Source organism: Squalius cephalus (genome assembly GCF_949319135.1).
Source record: "Squalius cephalus genome assembly, chromosome: 6".
Taxonomy (NCBI): Eukaryota; Metazoa; Chordata; class Actinopteri; order Cypriniformes; family Leuciscidae; genus Squalius; species Squalius cephalus.
Window position 1 is genome coordinate 1,695,053 of NC_137127.1, and position 17,785 is coordinate 1,712,837.

Here is a 17,785-nt window from a genome sequence, read left to right on the forward strand (position 1 = left end):
GTACGAGTGTGTGTTGTTACCTGGGTACGAGTGTGCGGTGGGTACGAGTGTGTGTTGTTACCTGGGTACGAAGTGTGCGGTGGGTACGAGTGTGTGTTGTTACCTGGGTACAAGTGTGTGTTGTTACCTGGGTACGAGTGTGTGTTGTTACCTGGGTACGAGTGTGTGTTGTTACCTGGGTACGAGTGTGTGTTGTTACCTGGGTACGAGTGTGCGGTGGGTACGAGTGTGTGTTGTTACCTGGGTACGAGTGTGCGGTGGGTACGAGTGTGTGTTGTTACCTGGGTACGAGTGTGCGGTGGGTACGAGTGTGTGTTGTTACCTGGGTACGAGTGTGCGGTGGGTACGAGTGTGTGTTGTTACCTGGGTACGAGTGTGCGGTGGGTACGAGTGTGTGTTGTTACCTGGGTACGAAGTGTGCGGTGTTACCTGGGTACGAGTGTGTGTGTGTGTGTTGTTACCTGGGTGTGTGTGTGTGTGTGTGTGTGTGTGTGTGTGTGTGTGTGTGTGTGTGTGTGTGTGTGTGTGTGTGTGTGTGTGTGTGTGTGTGTGTTGTTACCTGGGTACGAGTGTGCGGTGGGTACGAGTGTGTGTTGTTACCTGGGTACGAAGTGTGTGTTGTTACCTGGGTACGAAGTGTGCGGTGTTACCTGGGTGTGTGTGTGTGTGTGTGTGTGTGTGTTGTTACCTGGGTCAAGTCAAGTCATCTTCATTTATATAGCGCTTTTAACAATGTAGATTGTCTCAAAGCAGCTTTACAGAGATAAGCGTATAATTTAAGGTAACAGAGATTGTTTCGGCTTTACAGCAGAGTTAAGTTATTTCCATCTAAAGTTAGTTTTGATTGATTTGCTTCCGTCGCAATGATCATTTGTTATTAAATTAGGGGCCGCTAAGACGACACCATTCCCTCTACACAGACTTTAAATGCGAACCTGTGAGAAACGCTGATGGCGGTCACATGCGCATTTAGAATGGGTTCTATAGTTATGTGCGTTTGAATATACGCAGGTTTGGAATTCGCAACAAGCCAAGCCTAAACAAAATACTTGTCTTTCCTTATAAATTTTGATAAGGAATTTTATTTTATTTGTTGCTTTGGGGTAGGACCGCGAGACGAATTTTCCCGACAACGCCTTATCTGTAGAGTGGGTACGTAGAGTGTAGAGTGGGTACCTGGGTACGAGTGTGCGGTGGGTACGAGTGTGTGTTGTTACCTGGGTACGAGTGTGTGTTGTTACCTGGGTACGAGTGTGTGTTGTTACCTGGGTATTAGGGGTGCACGATTCAGAAAATGTCACGATTCGATTCGATATCGATTTTTAGGCTCAAGATTCGATTCAAAATCGATTTTCGATTCAAAAAAACGATTCACAGTATGTAAATGTTAGAGGTGGGAATCTTTAGTCACCTCACGATCCGATCCAATTCCAGAATGATTCTTTATCTACTCCTCCCCCCTCCCCTCCCTATTAATTCATTAGCTTACAGGTAATTAAGTACTTTTTTTTTTTTAAATTACAAAAAAAAAAAAAAAAAATTAAAACAGTTGTATGTTAAGAATTTTAAACTAATATAGCCTAACTTCAAAACATACAAGTAAGTAGCAAATAATAGAGAGGAGCATAGAAACAAACAAATAGTGCTTTCAGTAGCCTATTTAAGATTATCTGAACGTTTTCCATTCAAGAACTGAGAGTGATTTTTCTTCATCTTTACTGTTGTTTTTTACTATGACATCATAGACTGCGGGAGATCTATTAAGCTGCATTCACGCACGGATCTCTTTTGAAATATAAGAAGTAAAGTGGTTTGTCCTGTCCGTTTAATCCCTTAAGACATAACTGGCTGTGTTTACGTTAATTTTGCACAAGTATATTAAACCACTTACACGGAGTCGCACAGCCGCATGCGCGAGCAGTCTACACAAACAAAGCGCACGTCAGCATTTGAAATTGAAAGCAGCCTTCTGTTAGTGTGGTTCATATTTTAAATATACAAGTCCACTGCATTCCAAACCACATAAATGATGACTTCGTAGAGCATTTGTAGGAAAATACCGAAAGGCGAGACAGCACGCTTCAAGTGTAACGTAACATCAAACAAAGCGCACGTCTCTCACAGCACATCCTGTGCAATGAAGCCTGCGAATGTCCTTGTAATTCGCTTCAACCTTTCCGAACTTATGAAAGATTATTTTACGGAAAGTTTGAGTTGGTGTATGTATGTGTGTGAGGAATTGGAAGAAAGCAGATTACGGGTGTTTCTAAAGCAAACTCAGCGTCATCGCATATCTGGTTAAAAACTAAGCTCAGAATCGATTCTGAAATTCTCAGAATCGATCCAGAATCGTTGGAGAGAGAATCGCGATGCATCGATGGATCGATTTTTTCTCCCACCCCTACTGGGTATGTGTGTGTTGTTACCTGGGTACGGATGGATGCCGTTGGTGTAGATGGTTTCGGAGGAGGGCTGTCCGTTGGTTTGGTGAGGGAGGGCGCTGAAGCCGTTGACCCCGATGGAAGCTGCCATGCTGGGCACCGCGCCGGCACTGATGCCTGGTGGTGTGCTGGTGCCTAAGAACACACACCACACACACACACATACACACACACTCTTTAACAAGCCTTTGATTGGCACAGCACAAGCCACCTTCATTTATGTAGCGCTTTATACAATACAGACTGTTTCAACACCACAAAAATAATATTTTTCTCAAATATCTAAACATTCGTAAATCAAGACACATTTACTTGAAAAACAAATTAAGTCTTGTTTACTGAAAAAGTCATCAAAATTAAGTGAGTTTATGCTTAAAAATATGTGCCAGTGGTCAGAACAATCAGCTTAATTCAAAGTTGGCAGATATTTGTTCTTGGTTTAAGCATAAACTGATTAAATAATAATAATAATAATAATAATAATAATAATAATTTAAATGAATAATGTGAAAGCAGCTTTACAGTGATACTAATGATCAATAATGCAAACAGAATTCAATTTCAGCAGTAAAGCAGCTTTAAAAAATACAATAGTGTCATTTTTCAGCTCAATTCAGTTCAATACTGATTCAGTTCAGTTCAACAACTGTGTAAAGCTCATCAAATTCAGCTATTATGTACAAAAGGGTTACACTTTATTTGGTAACAATTTATTTTATAGTGTCCTTGTTACACATTACATGATGTTACTGTAGTAATAACTATAAATTATGCATAATTACATGCAACTAACCCCAAACCAAACCCTAACCATAACCCTATAGTAAGTACATGTAGTTAATTAATATTACTCAGAACTTAAATGCATAATTGCACTGTAACACAGACAAAGGGTTACACTATATTTGAAGGTGTCATTGTTATAGTGCAAGTATATATTTAAGTTCTGAGTAATATTAATTAACTACATGTACTTACTATAGGGTTATGGTCTAACAAGGACATTAAAATAAAGTGTTCCCTATAAATGTTCAATTCAGCTCTACAGAAGACAATAGCGTCTTATTCACTTGAGTCAGTTCAATGTTGATTCAGTTTAGTCCAATAATTGTGTATATATTTCAAAATTCATCAATTATGAAATAAAGACAAATCAGCTATAAAGCAGTGCAGGCTCAGTTTATTAGATGGTTTGGTCGGGTTTCTGAACATCACCTCATGACAACACTGAATATTCACACTTTGCACTGACACGATCAGATGAGAACAAAACTTGATCTGAATAATCCCACTATTGTCCGCTGTACAGCTGAGTTTGTCTCATGAAGTTATAAAGCGCTGTAGAAATGAGTGTTTGACTGGATGCAGGAGGTCGAGTCAAAGCATTAATAAGTGTTTGTCTCCGGTCACAGACGCGTCTCTTCGCTGCCCTCCTGACACTGATCGTTCAACTTCTTTCGGCTTTTCTCCAAGGGCATTTCAGTCGTGGCAGATTAAAGCTGACGGGTAACAAGAGTGTGTGTCCACATCACGGATTATCAAAGCGGGAAAACTGACAGACGAGAGGGAGAGGAAGCGCTTTAATTAATTCCTCGTGACCCTTCGTCTGAGGTGTCAGCGGGCTTTTGTAGCTGGACGGTCAAAGACACATCAAGGAGTGTGTGTGAGTGTGTGTGAGACGGGGGTCAAACGGGGGTCTGGGATTATCCGTCACAAATCTTCACTTCTGTATTCTTCAGTCAAGGACTCTCTGGTCAAAGGCATCAGATTGGCCGTGTTCCCGGGTTCATCCTCAAACTGAGACGGATCATTTCCCATCACACCTGGTGTTTTACTGAGTGACTGTGATTTACAGAAGACACACTCACTCTGTTTTAACACCCACTGACGGACTACAGAGACAGCATCCTAATAAGATGGAACCGCATTACTATTGGTCAGAAGTTTTGGCTTGGTGCAATTTTTGTTTTGTTTTTGTTTTAAAAAAAGATGTGTCTTCTGGGCTGCATTTATTTGATCAAAAATAGAGAAAAAATGTGAGATATTTTTACAATTTAAAATAACTGTTCTCTATGTGAATATATAGTAAAGTGTAATTTATTCCTGTGATCAAAGCTGAATTTACAGCATCATTACTCCAGTCTTCAGTGTCACATGATCCTTCAGAAATCACTCTAATACATTTATGATTAAAACATTTATGATTATTATCAGTGTTGAAAACAGTTTTGCTGCTTCAGATTTTTGAGGAAACCGTGATTTTTCAGGATTCTTTGATGAATAGAAAGTTCAAAAGAACAGCATTTATTTGAAACAGAATCTTTTGTAACATTATAAATGTCTTTAATGTTATTTTTGTTTTAATGCATCCTTACATCAATTTAATGCATCCATGATGGGCAAAAGTATTAATTTCTTTAAAATAAAATCAACGGCAATGACATGTTTCCTGTGAATATGTCAACATGACGTCACTTCCTGTTTGGCGTCCTTGTCAAATTCATTGAGTTACACAAATTAGTGCATTAAAACGATTTAAATAACATTATTACATGGCTCTGTGGAATACTTGATTCTGACTGGTCAGATAACAGATAACAGACTCTGAGAACAGAAACACAGGCTCATCCGAAACACAGGCTCATCCACTAGGAACGGTTTTTCTTCGTGGAAGTTTTGCGTTTGGTGAGCTGATAAAATATTAAAACTCAGTCGAATCAATATTTTGTGTAGTTATTTAATTATGCCATCCAGTATCGTGGACTCGCTCTCTCTTGTTTCATACAAACGCTGCTGCCATTTTTTGGCTATTGTTTTGTACACTGTTGGATTATGAGAAACAAACAGGTACGATTTTAAAACAGTTTAATCTGAAATCAATAACTCTTATGCCCATAATTACTTATGTGGTGAAATGCTGTGTAATAAGTGTTATGACTGTATACCGGATCTCTTAAATGTCCGTTTAGCTTGATCTTGCGGCTGAAACTGCTCTCACCGCGGAAGCTTTGCATTTAAAGACCTAATAAAATATTTAAACTCAGATCAATATTTCGTGTCTGATTATTTACTTATATGGCAAGTATGCGTGTAATAAGCGGGATAATGTACATCCAGCCTGTGGTTCTCTCAGAATAACCCCCTTCAGGCTGATCAACCCCTCTTCGTCCTGTCAGGGTTATTTTGAGAAAACCACCGGCTGGATGAACATTATCCCTAACATAAAGATATTAGAAAATCTAATAAAAAGCATGTTTGAGAGAAAATACAAAATTGTGGAAAATACATTTTAAAAAAAAAATTCAAAAGTATTTTTTTTTTTTATTCTTTAAAAAAATATTACCGACCTCCATAGTACACAGTACAAACAAATATTTGGTATAATAATATTGATCAATATTTTTCAATATGGGATGAAATATAATTTTTTGCTCACTGAGATAATTTTCAATGCATTATGGGATGATCTTTATAAATGATACATTTAATGTTTTTTGAAATGGTGTCAGCTCTGTGGGTTTTGTAAGAGCTTCTGTGTGGATACGTGAATGCAATAGAAAGAAGTTGAAAAAGATGAAAACAAAAAACCCTTGTGTGACAAACAACAGTGAGATTAACGGCTGAGACGAACACTTGTTGCTCTCGAGAACCAAACTGATGAAACCCGTTTCCTGCGAGAGCGGAGCGATTGATCCTGCTGCCTACTTTAATTAAAGCTTTATTTGAGTGTGTGTGTGTGTTTGGTACCTGAAGATGGTGTCATCGGCGCAGCCACGAGGCCGTTGACGTTGAAAGCTGCCATTTGCTGCATCTGAGCGGCGGCGAGGGCAGTCATGGGGTTCAGATACGAGCCCTGAGACGCTGCCATGAGCGCCGCCTGCTGCTGCATGACCTGCTGCACACACAGATACAACACAGAGATTTAGACTACAAATATCTAGCACTCGAAAAATCTTGGGTTATTTTTTCTAACCAAATCCTGGGTTATTTTTTTGGGGTTCTTTTTTTAACAAAGCTCCTGGGTCAGGCGTAACAACCCAGTGTTTGGGTAGTTTTTGTGTAACAAAGCTCTTGGGTCAGGCGTAACAACCCAGTGTTTGGGTAGTTTTTGTGTAACAAAGCTCTTGGGTCAGGCGTAACAACCCAGTGTTTGGGTAGTTTTTGTGTAACAAAGCTCCTGGGTCAGACGTAACAACCCAGTGTTTGGGTAGTTTTTGTGTAACAAAGCTCTTGGGTCAGAGGTAACAACCCAGTGTTTGGGTAGTTTTTGTGTAACAAAGCTCCTGGGTCAGGCGTAACAACCCAATGTTTGGGTAGTTTTTGTGTAACAAAGCTCTTGGGTCAGACGTAACAACCCAGTGTTTGGGTAGTTTTTGTGTAACAAAGCTCCTGGGTCAGGCGTAACAACCCAATGTTTGGGTAGTTTTTGTGTAACAAAGCTCCTGGGTCAGGCGTAACAACCCAATGTTTGGGTAGTTTTTGTGTAACAAAGCTCCTGGGTCAGGCGTAACAACCCAGTGTTTGGGTAGTTTTTGTGTAACCCAGATCCTGGGTCAGATGTAACAACCCAGTGGTTAATTAATACATGATAGATTAATTAATCTTTAATAGATTAAACTGAGAAGGGTCATAGCACTTTCAATATTGTTGTCCTACTGTTGTTTAACAGTAATTGTTGTTTAACTGTTTCTATTGTTCTCATTTGTAAGTTGCTTTGGATAAAAGCATCTGCTAAATGAATAAATGTAAATGTAAATGTATGAAGTAAAAAAAAAAATAAAGAGAGAAAAAGCTAGTACAATAGTAAAAATGAATCAACCCAGTATGCTGGGTTAAATAAACAATCCAATTTGCAGGGTAAAATTAACCCAACATGTGTTCTGTCCAATATTTACCCAGCACTTGGGTTGAAAACAACCCAAATTGGGTTGTTTTTAATCCAGTGTATTTTTAGAGTGTGGAAACTTGTTTCTGCCATAGAAATTGCTGGTAATCTGTGTGTGTGAGACTCACAGCGTGTGTGTACGCTCCGTATGCTCCAAACTGGATGGTCATGGGACTGAAGATGCCGAGCTGACCCGCCATCTGATGCATCCTGCGCAGGGTTCGTTCCTTATCAGTGTCTGCAAACTTCACCACTAGACTGGAGGACGCGCCCTGAACACACACACACATACACACATATATAATTCAATGCATATTCCTGAAAGTGGACCTATATGCCCTTTCATATTCTTGATGTTGTTTCAGGCTCTACTAGAACAGGTTTTCCTGCTTGAATGTTGATTATTTTCCTCATATTCTCCATAGTTGCAGCTCCTCTGTTTTCAGTCTGTCAGTAACGCTCTGTTTACTTCCTGTCTCTATGAAGCCCCTCCTTCTGAAAAGCACACTGTGCTCTGATTGGTCGGCTGGATCAGTGTTTTGTGATTGGTTGTGCGCTTTGAGTGTGTTTTGGAAATGTCCCGCCCCTTTCCATAACCGCCAGTTTAACACACTACTAACTAACTCAACCAGGCCCCGCCCCCTTTATTCTGCGCATTAATTATTTAAATGAGGAATATTGTGATGTGTTCGTTCCCAGAAGAAACTCAAGACTACAATGGAGGTGTTTCAGGAGTTCAGAAACACTGACACTGATATAGAGAAGAACTGGAGCTTTATAGCGCTTTTTCATGCTCAAACAGCAACATTACACACTGAAGAAAGATGAGCATGGAGAAAAAGCAGAATGGACCTGCACTCACAGACACCGTTCAGATCCGATCTCTCTGTGTGACGTATTTGTGAGCAATTAAATCTCAGCGGCCGCTGCGTGAGACATTGATTTATTTAATTGGGCTCTACGGCTGTCATGAAGACACATGATGTGATGAAGGAGATCTGTGAGGGTCTCGTCACTGCAGAACACATTAAAGTGAAGTGAGGACTGCAGACGGGCCCTCATTACAGCTGTCAGGGGCCTCAGTGTCAGGGGCATCAGAGGCCTCAGTGTCAGGGGTATCAGGGGCCTCAGTGTCAGGGGTATCAGGGGCCTCAGTGTCAGGGGTATCAGGGGCCTCAGTGTCAGGGGAATCAGGGGCCTCAGTATCAGGGGCATCAGAGGCCTCAGTGTCAGGGGTATCAGGGGCCTCAGTGTCAGGGGTATCAGGGACCTCAGTGTCAGGGGTATCAGGGGCCTCAGTGTCAGGGGTATCAGGGGCCTCAGTGTCAGGGGTATCAGGGGCCTCAGTATCAGGGGCATCAGGGGCCTCAGTATCGGGGCATCAGAGGCCTCAGTGTCAGGGGTATCAGGGGCCTCAGTGTCAGGGGTATCAGGGACCTCAGTATCAGGGGTATCAGGGGCCTCAGTGTCAGGGGTATCAGGGGCCTCAGTATCAGGGGTATCAGGGGCCTCAGTGTCAGGGGCCTCAGTGTCAGGGGTATCAGGGGCCTCAGTATCAGGGGAATCAGGGGCCTCAGTATCAGGGGCATCAGAGACCTCAGTGTCAGGGGTATCAGGGGCCTCATTGTCAGGGGTATCAGGGGCCTCAGTGTCAGGGGTATCAGGGGCCTCAGTGTCAGGGGTATCAGGGGCCTCAGTGTCAGAGGTATCAGGGGCCTCAGTGTCAGGGGTATCAGGGGCCTCAGTGTCAGGGGTATCAGGGGCCTCAGTGTCAGGGGTATCAGGGGCTTAGGCTTTTGAAAGGACAACGCCTTCCCCTGAATTGCCCTCCTGAGGAGCTTGTAATGAAAATTATAGCACAAGTCAAATACAGCAGAAGAGCCCAAGATTAATCTCCATACCACAATCTATTTAATCCTATTCTACTAAGGAACACATCTTCAGTGGTGTACCTCAGGATCATTGGGTGTTTCGGCTCTTTAAACACCAGACACCCTCCTCTGAGGCGGCCCGCCCAAGGGGATCAGTCCTAGGCGTGTGTCTTAAAAACATCTGAGTCTCCTAAACCAAACACTATCTCATAATAATTCTCATATGGTCCAGAACTTCAGTATTGATACCATTATTCAAACTACAATGTATCTCTCCACCAACCCCCACAACCTCAACCAGTTTTTACAAAAACCCTTAATGCTATTCATCGATAGAAAATTTGGTTCCAGTTACGGCCCGTCAACCCAAGGGCACCATCTCTGCGTGCTGTCCAAGTGGACCCAGAGGGGTTGGATACCTACCTTCACAAGTAACCCGTTCGTTAACACCGCAAGGTATCCCGGGGCACCCGAAAAGGGCCTGTGTCACAAGGTTCAGATTGACGGGTACTCAAGTGTGAACCTGAGCACCAAGCTTCTACCAATCGTCACCTCTAAGTAAATGCTAACCCTAACAGACATCACACTCACCGCAGCAAGTATATACCTTAACCATCCTCTATCTCCCTTAACTACCTGTCTTAATGCATCAGCTATCACTTTCTTGGCAACCAATTCTTTTTCCCACAATCCTTTGTGACCCAATCGTCCCTTCACGTTCCACCATAATTTTCCATCATAAATTCCATCTCCTATAGTTTTCTATTTCCATCCTGGCTACATCGTTTTTCCCGTGGATTCACCCTTCGTGTAACTTCCCCCTTGAATTTTTAATCGCCATCTCTTTGTAACCTGTTTCCTCAACCTAACCTGTTTAAACAACCATTAAATTTAATCCAATATTTACTTGGATCAAAACTAGTCCCACCCAACACCCATCCAATGCCAGCATCGAACCCAGGTCTCGCCGTCCCCAACCCAAAGCACTAACCACTCCACTATATCATTCCTACATTTCAACTACTTCAAACACAACATATCCAATGGTCTGTTAATTCTTAAAACAATTAATTTGTAAGGGTAGGTATGTCCACATATATTAAACCCTAGTTCTTTATGAAAAGTAGGTCTTATAGCTTATTCCTAAATAATATTAACCCTATGAGGGGTAGGTTTTAGTGCTTGTGCTGGTACAGGGATAGCCCAATTACACCCCAGACAAGACTTCCTCCTGTGAGGGGTAGGTTTAGGTATGTCAAATAATTTAGCCTAATCCCCTGTAAGGGGTAGGTTTTAGTGCTAGTGCTGGTACAGGGATAGCCCAATTACATCCCAGACAAGTCTTCCTCCTGTGAGGGGTAGGTTTAGGTACTGTATGTCAATAATTTAACCTAGTCCTCTGTAAGGGGTAGGTTTTAGTGCTTGTGCTGGTACAGGGATAAGCCAATTACACCCCAGGCAAGCCTCCCTGCTGTAAGGGCTGAGTTTAGGTATGAAAATATTACGTACTAATACCCTATGGGGGCTAAGTTTTCCAATGGGGGAGTTGTTAGTGTTTGTGCAATAACCCTTTGACCCAACAATACTAGATTAAAGTATGCATGATTCAACAAAAAACTCCAAACCATATCATATCTTCAACATCTTTTATTGATTACCCAATTCTGAGGTTCAATCCTTTAAGAAACCATGTCCCTAGTTTTTTAATCCAATATCGTTCCCTTCTGAGTCTATCTCTCTTCTCCCAACTGGGGTCATGCTCTAGTCCACAAATCTTGAGATTCTGGATTCCGTGTCTACGGAAATGAGGGACCCGGTGCCCTCCTCATTGGATCCATTTTCTCACTGCGTACCTATGTCCCCACATCCTCATGAGCATGGAGTTTTTGTTTTCCACCACGTACCTTTTCCAGCACCAGGAACACCGGATTAAATAGATGCAATTTTTCGGTTCAGCGGAATAGCTTGTGTGATCCTGTGCACTGTTCTGTGTGCACCTCTTATCAGGGTGTTGTGGGTTTTGGATGGTTTATTGGCTGGATTCATTTTACTCTGTACCAGCATATCCCGTAGTTTTCTTTCACGTTTGTAGGCTGCTATAACCCTGCATTGTTTACCTAGTGCCTCATCCTTCAAGAACCTGTCAAAATGGCCTCTCAAGCCTACCGCTAAGTTCTTGGTAGTCTTTGAGAACTCCACAATAAAGGGAAGAACACTCTTATTTGCGGTCTGGGCTTTCCTCTCACCCATACAGCCTTTTTCTTCCTCCTTATTCCTCATCCTCAAGAAATGTCTGGAATAACCACTACCCCTAAGGGCCTTAACCAGGATTTTGATTGCCTCAATCCTATCGGTTTCCCTCGTGCAAATCCGTTGAAATCTAAGTAGTTGGGATTTTACTATTCCTTTGAACACATGGATGTCGTGGTGACTGCCTCGGTGTAGTAGAGCATGAGTGTCTGTTGGCTTAAAGAAGACCTTGGCATCCAATTTTCCTGTTTCCAAGAACTCTGGCCCTTTGTATATTGTGGTGTCCAGAAAGTCAATCTTATCTGCCTTCAGCTCCCACTTTACTTTAATGGACAGGTGATGTGAGTTGAGGATATCCACGAATTCCATCCAATCCCCTTCTGTACCCTCCCAAATCCCCCAAATATCATGGCAGTCCCCTTGATTTGTAGGAAGAATCGGCCATTGAATTCGAAATCATTTCTGGTAAGACTAAGCTCTCAACAAGATGTCGTCCGGTCTTCCCTCCTCCGGATATCACTTAAAGCACTTCTGGACCACCTCCAACCCCTTCTTTGTCTCAATGTTGGTGTAGAGACTCTCTACGTCCATGGAGAAAAGCCTAGCTTGAGGACTGATCTTCATAGCTTGAACTTTTTCCAGAAAATGATAAGTGTCTTTGATATGGCTGTTATGTCTTGTGGAGAGTGGGTTCAGATAGAACGTGATGAGCTCAGCTATTCCGTAGCTTTCACTCCCATAATCAGAAACAATTGGTCTCCCGGGAGGAACATCTGGAAAGGGCCAGTATGCTTTATCCTTGTGTACTTTTGGAAGCAAGTAGAACCTCCTTTCCCTAGCTGTATCCCTTGAGATAATGGATCTGTTTTTTATTTAGGATCCCCCTCTCTTTCAGTCTCCGCAACTCCTCCTCTATCACTTTAATCGACTCCGGATAGATGGGCTTCCCTATTTCCACGTAAAATTCCCGGTCCATCAATTGCCTCTCCGCCTCTTTCACATATTGCTCCCTATCCATTATCACTACAATACTGCCTTTGTCTGCCGGCTTGATGATTATAGAGTCATCCTTCCTCAATCTTTTCAGGGCCATCCATTCCCCCTCCAACAGATTGCATGTTTCAGTCACTTCCTTCGTCCCCTTCATAATTTTTTGATCTTCTTGTATGACTTCCCAAATCACCCCCGTAATCTGGCTCCCCTGAGGTTCCCATCCTGAACCTGGTGTGAATGGTGCCCTTCTTCTCTCCTCCCCTCCTTCCTCCTCTTCAAAAAAAGCAGCCAGCTTTAATATCCTGTGATACACAGTGAGTCCTGCCTCCGTCTCTAATCGGTTCCAGGTGGCTCCCCCCATTCCTGCTCCCTTAGGGACAAAGGATAATCCCCTCTGCAACAGAGACATCTCAAATTTGTCGAGGATTCTGGTTCGGGAGAGGTTCACCACGGTCTCACCATCCTAGTTGACTGGGTGCCCCTCCCCCCTCAGTTTAAATGAATGAGCCAATGATCCCACATTGCCTGACCTGTAGTCCTTGTCCAATGCGTAAGGTCCGATCCTGTGTGAAATATCTGGCAAGGAAGCAAACTTATTGTTTTTTTTTTGTACTGATGATGTGGTCATTGATCCTGCTGAGGTTCATAATTTGATCCCTGGATAAATTTCTAGTTGATGATAGGAATCAGAACCTGTGCGTTGGGAAAGGTGACCTCTGCCGCACTCACACTCTTCCTGATCCATTCCCCCACCCATCCGGTGGAGACACAGGTCCTGTCATTAATTCCAAAAGATAGGACTACCTTGGTCACCCAGTCTGTTGTAGGGGTTTTGTTTCTGATGATCTGATGCGCATGCAGCCAACGCGACCCTGGGTAACACATTATTTGAATCCTCTCATCACCCATCTTTGGCAAACTGGCCAGATTTGAGTCGCCTAAAATCAGTACCGGTCTTTTGGGCCGTAAAAACCAATTATGCAATTTATGTCCCTCATGGTCTTGTCTCTCAAATCCATTCCAACCTGATATTTTTTTAACCCATTGTGGCCTTTCCCCTTCCTCCTGCAGGTTTTTTTGTGTGTCTTCCTGATCCTCTACTGACCTCTTCCTTTTCCTCTTTTTTATTTTTATTTTTTCCTCATCCTCCTGGATAATTTGTGATGTGTTGCTATCAACCACTTCATCCAACGTGATCCAGATCCCCTCCTCTACTTCGTCCGCTATAGCTGGTGTTACAGAATCTCCTTGCACCCGTAAATCCTTTTTGTTGTTTTGCCGAAACTTCCCCAGTTGTTCTCTCCTTTGCGAGGTACTGTTTAAAGGCTTTACCCGCCCTGTTTCTACTGGAAGGTCACGGGACCCCATCATCGCTGATCCTTCCTCCACCCACAGGTGTCTAATCCTACCCATTGCCATCTCTATGGTACTCTGCTGGATCTTCTTCAGCCTTCTACGAGCCCACCTGGCTGCTACCACCAAAGCCTCCTCTCCTCTGTGTAGATCCATACTTCTACATTGAGCCAATGTTTCCTCCTGAGTTGAGGTGTAATGCTGTTTCAAAATATTCAAGCTTTCATAGAGCCATCTCTTAGCACAGCTGTGCAGTTTCCAGCCAACCACAGGTGTCGGACCCGATGGCAACACCACTGATCCTAGCCAGCTAGCCACCTTCTGTAAAGACCTAGGCCCTGGGTCTTCCGCGGTCTCACGCAAATTAATCAGGTGGTGAGTACTTTTGATGTACTGGTGCATGAGCCTAACCAAGGTCCTGAAACAATCCTCTGAATCCATTTTCACAATCTAAAAATAGAAAAAAGACAACTCAATCATTATCACTATAACACCCAGAAGAACAAATTTTACTCCATATTTCCATCTAGTGTACAAAATCTTCGACTGGATTTACTCCTGACCAGCGAACCTCGCCCCACCCCGGGAGGTCAGGGTCCGATAATCCTGGTCAGGCATTGTACTCAGAAAAGTTTTATTCTTTTAGGAAAGATTTATTACTATACAATAATCGTGGGGTGCGAAATCTTCGACTGGATTTACTCCTGACCAGCGAACCTCGCCCCACCCCGAAGGGTAAGGGTCTGGTAATCCCGGCCAGACATCACACCCCCAAGAGGCCGTTTCCCCCCTTTTTTTTAAGAAAAAAGGCTACCAGCCAGTCTCCTGGCCCGGGCTAATATTGAACCTCATGGGAGAAACGAACTGGGGAGGACCACGAAACTGCGCAGTGCTCCCCCAGGTGCCAGACTGAGCCTCCTGTTTTTTGCTCCCCCACTCGATTCCCACCCAGTTCAGAGCCTCAGTATCAGGGGTATCAGGGGCATCAGAGTCAGGGATATCAGGGGCCTCAGTATCAGGGGTATCAGGGGCCTCAGTTACCCCTTTTCCACCAAAAAAGAACTGGTTCGGAACTGGTGCTGGTTCAAAGTTGGTTCAACTTGCAAACCTTCTCAGAACCTGTTTGTTTTTCCACTGACTAGAGAGACCAGCGAACTACGTCGTTACATCACTGTGTACGTTGCCATACGTCTTAGCTTTCGCCAACTTCAAGCATTACAATTACAATGGTGGACTACATCGTCTTTCTTCAAATGTTTCTCCTGGCTTTGCGATCCTATATTGGGGTCAGAAGAAGACGTTTAGAACACATTTGTGCTGCTCGTCTGGATTACTATAGACGGAGGTCACGTTCGAGAAGAAGTTCGACAATACCCCCCCCCCCCCCCCCCTCCAGCCCCCGACGCAAACATGACATGGTAAAAGAACGGTTCTAATCCAGCAAAAAGGTTGGTGCCGCTTTGGAACCAATGAAACCAATTTCTCTATTTCTCGCAATTCAGAGTTTAGATCTCACAATTTTGACTTTTTTTTTTGTTGAGAAATAAATTCAGTACTGCAATTTATAAAGCCCCAATTGTGATATAAATTCGCAATTCTGAGAAAGAATAATGATATTAGTAAAAAAAATTTATCACAGATTCTGTCTTAAGAAGCTCGTTTCCCATCCTGAAGTTTCCGGCCTGTTGTGTCCAGATGACAGCAGGAGTTTCTGTCATTCCTTGAGAAAAGGACGTTTTCTTCCGACCGAAAGCCACATTCCCACAAACAAACACAATAATGAAGGGAAGAAGCAAACGCTGCTGTATCTGGTATGAAATTAATTTTCTGAATTTGATAAGCTGTCATCTCTGAAAGGCATTCGTCACGGGTTCAGAAAACTAATCTCATTTGAGGAGAGCGTTTGACTTCAGAAGAGCATCTGGATTCAATTTCACACGGGCCGCAGAGATTTGCATAGAAAAGAAATAAAAAACAATAACTGAAAATATAATTGCAGAATTGGACAGAATGGAACTGACAAAAGTGACAGAAACACATTCAGATTTTACCAGAAGGAGAAAAAAAATGATTGACCTTTACAAGATATTCAAGTTATTCGAGAAAAAAACCTGCCTTTTTGTGTTTAAGGGGAGAATGTGTCCAGATGACACTTCATACAATAATCTAAAGGAATTATATTTCGCATAAATAAAAGACCATTATGATTTTTTGGGATTATTTTCAAATCAAATCAGCACTTTGTTTCTCATAACTGTAAAATGTCTAGATCTTTTACTTTTCAGTTGTTTTTGCTGTAATCCTCATTATTCTCAATAGTGATTCATTAATACACCTTAAAAAAAATTATTGGAGAATGTTTTACAAGAAAATACTATTTGTTTTTTCTACTTCAAAATGTCATGTTTAATTTAGTGTTACTCTGCATTTCATTGAAATTAATTGTGAAATTTACTAGCAAAGAGAAAACTGTATATACATAATTGTTTTCCAATGTAGTATGCCATACTTTATACAGTATTGAAGTAAAATAAATCCATTTATATACAAAATTTATATAAAACATATTATAATACTATTACAATGGCATAACTTAAAAGCAGTACAAAAACTTATAAACACTACAGTTATAATATTTATTATTGTTTGCTTTTATCAGATTACAATAATGAAACATTGAAGGAATTTGTTTTATTGTCATGAAAATAATGCAAAATATAATGTCTTTTTGTTTGAGGTGAAATGCAATGTGCACGTGGTCTCGACAAGTTTCATAAACAGAAAATATCAGTTTATTTCAATGGTCCACTTTAGACATTCCAACTACAAGTAACTTTGTGACTACGTCATTAGAGTATTAGTCGATTAAATACTCTATACTCTATTAAATAATCGACTGTCTGCTTCAATACTCTTTATTTTGATGCTCCTCAACAGATATTCTACTGACTACAAGTAACTTTGCATCTACATGTCAGCAAACTCTCATTAGAGTATTAGTAGAGTTCGGGTTAGCAGAATAAGTTGACATGTAGATGCAAAGTTACTTATAGTCAGTAGAATATCTGTTGAGGAGCATCAAAATAAAGAGTGTTGAAGCAGACAGTCGATTATTTAATAGAGTATAGAGTATTTAATCGACTAATAGAAGCACTATATAGTTACTTGTAGTTGGAGGGCCCTATCTTGCACCCAGCGCTATTGACTTTGTATCATTCCTATTTTGCACCCGACGCATGCAGACTTTTCACTCCACAGACGCACGTCGGTAAATTAGGGAATGAACTTGCGCTCCCGGGGGCGGTTCAGCGAAAAGAGGAGGCGTGTTCTGGCGCAAACGTTCCCTGGTGCTATTTTGCAGTTTCAGAAAACAAATTCCGCCACTGACCAGGAGAAACCTCGTCTAAAGTCAGCGGCGCGTTCAGATGCTATTTTAAGGGCGCATGCTTGGCCATAATGTAGCGTGTGCACAACACACACACACTTTGCTTCTCTATTCTACACAGACGCAGCAACATTTTTAGAAAATCATTCATTATTACAAGGAAAAATATTCCACATGAGGGAAATCATTGTGGTGTCCATGAAGATGTGAAGAATAGGCATAAATCTAGCTTACACATTTACCCAAATTATCATACGCCTGTTTAACCGAAGCTAATCTGGGTGTGTTTCTCCATCCCCAATGTCACTTCTCTGTGTTTTACGGCCCTGACGAGAGCGTCGGTCTCCTCGGCTGTGAACCGCTCCTGGCGCGCGTCTGGCAAATCCGCCGTTATAATAGCAATCCGCCATGGAACAAGCGCGCCTGCTCTTAAAGGGAATGTGAGATGTCGCTCTGATTGGTTTATTTTACGTTACGCCCAAACCACACCTATGAGTAATGAAGCGACTTCAGACCAACACATTTTAGATTTGCGTCGGGCGCCAGAGTCATTTATCCCGCCGCTATAATAGCAACAGAGCCCGAGACCCGCCCACAAAGATACTTG

General features: G+C 42.2%; 1 protein-coding gene across 4 annotated transcripts in view; it reads right to left on the reverse strand.

Moving 5' to 3' along the window:
- celf6 (CUGBP Elav-like family member 6) overlaps window positions 1-17,785 on the reverse strand; it is a 131,417-nt gene that overhangs the window by 14,488 nt on the left and 99,144 nt on the right. For 3 of the 4 annotated variants that reach the window (XM_079873867.1, XM_079873866.1, XM_079873864.1), the window contains 3 exons: window positions 7,455-7,598; window positions 6,189-6,336; window positions 2,427-2,576 (listed from right to left, as the gene is read on the reverse strand). In XM_079873867.1, the coding sequence (XP_079729993.1) occupies window positions 2,427-2,576; window positions 6,189-6,336; window positions 7,455-7,598 (442 nt within the window). The remainder of the gene's footprint in view (window positions 1-2,426; window positions 2,577-6,188; window positions 6,337-7,454; window positions 7,599-17,785) is intronic. The other variant, XM_079873865.1, reaches the window with a different exon arrangement.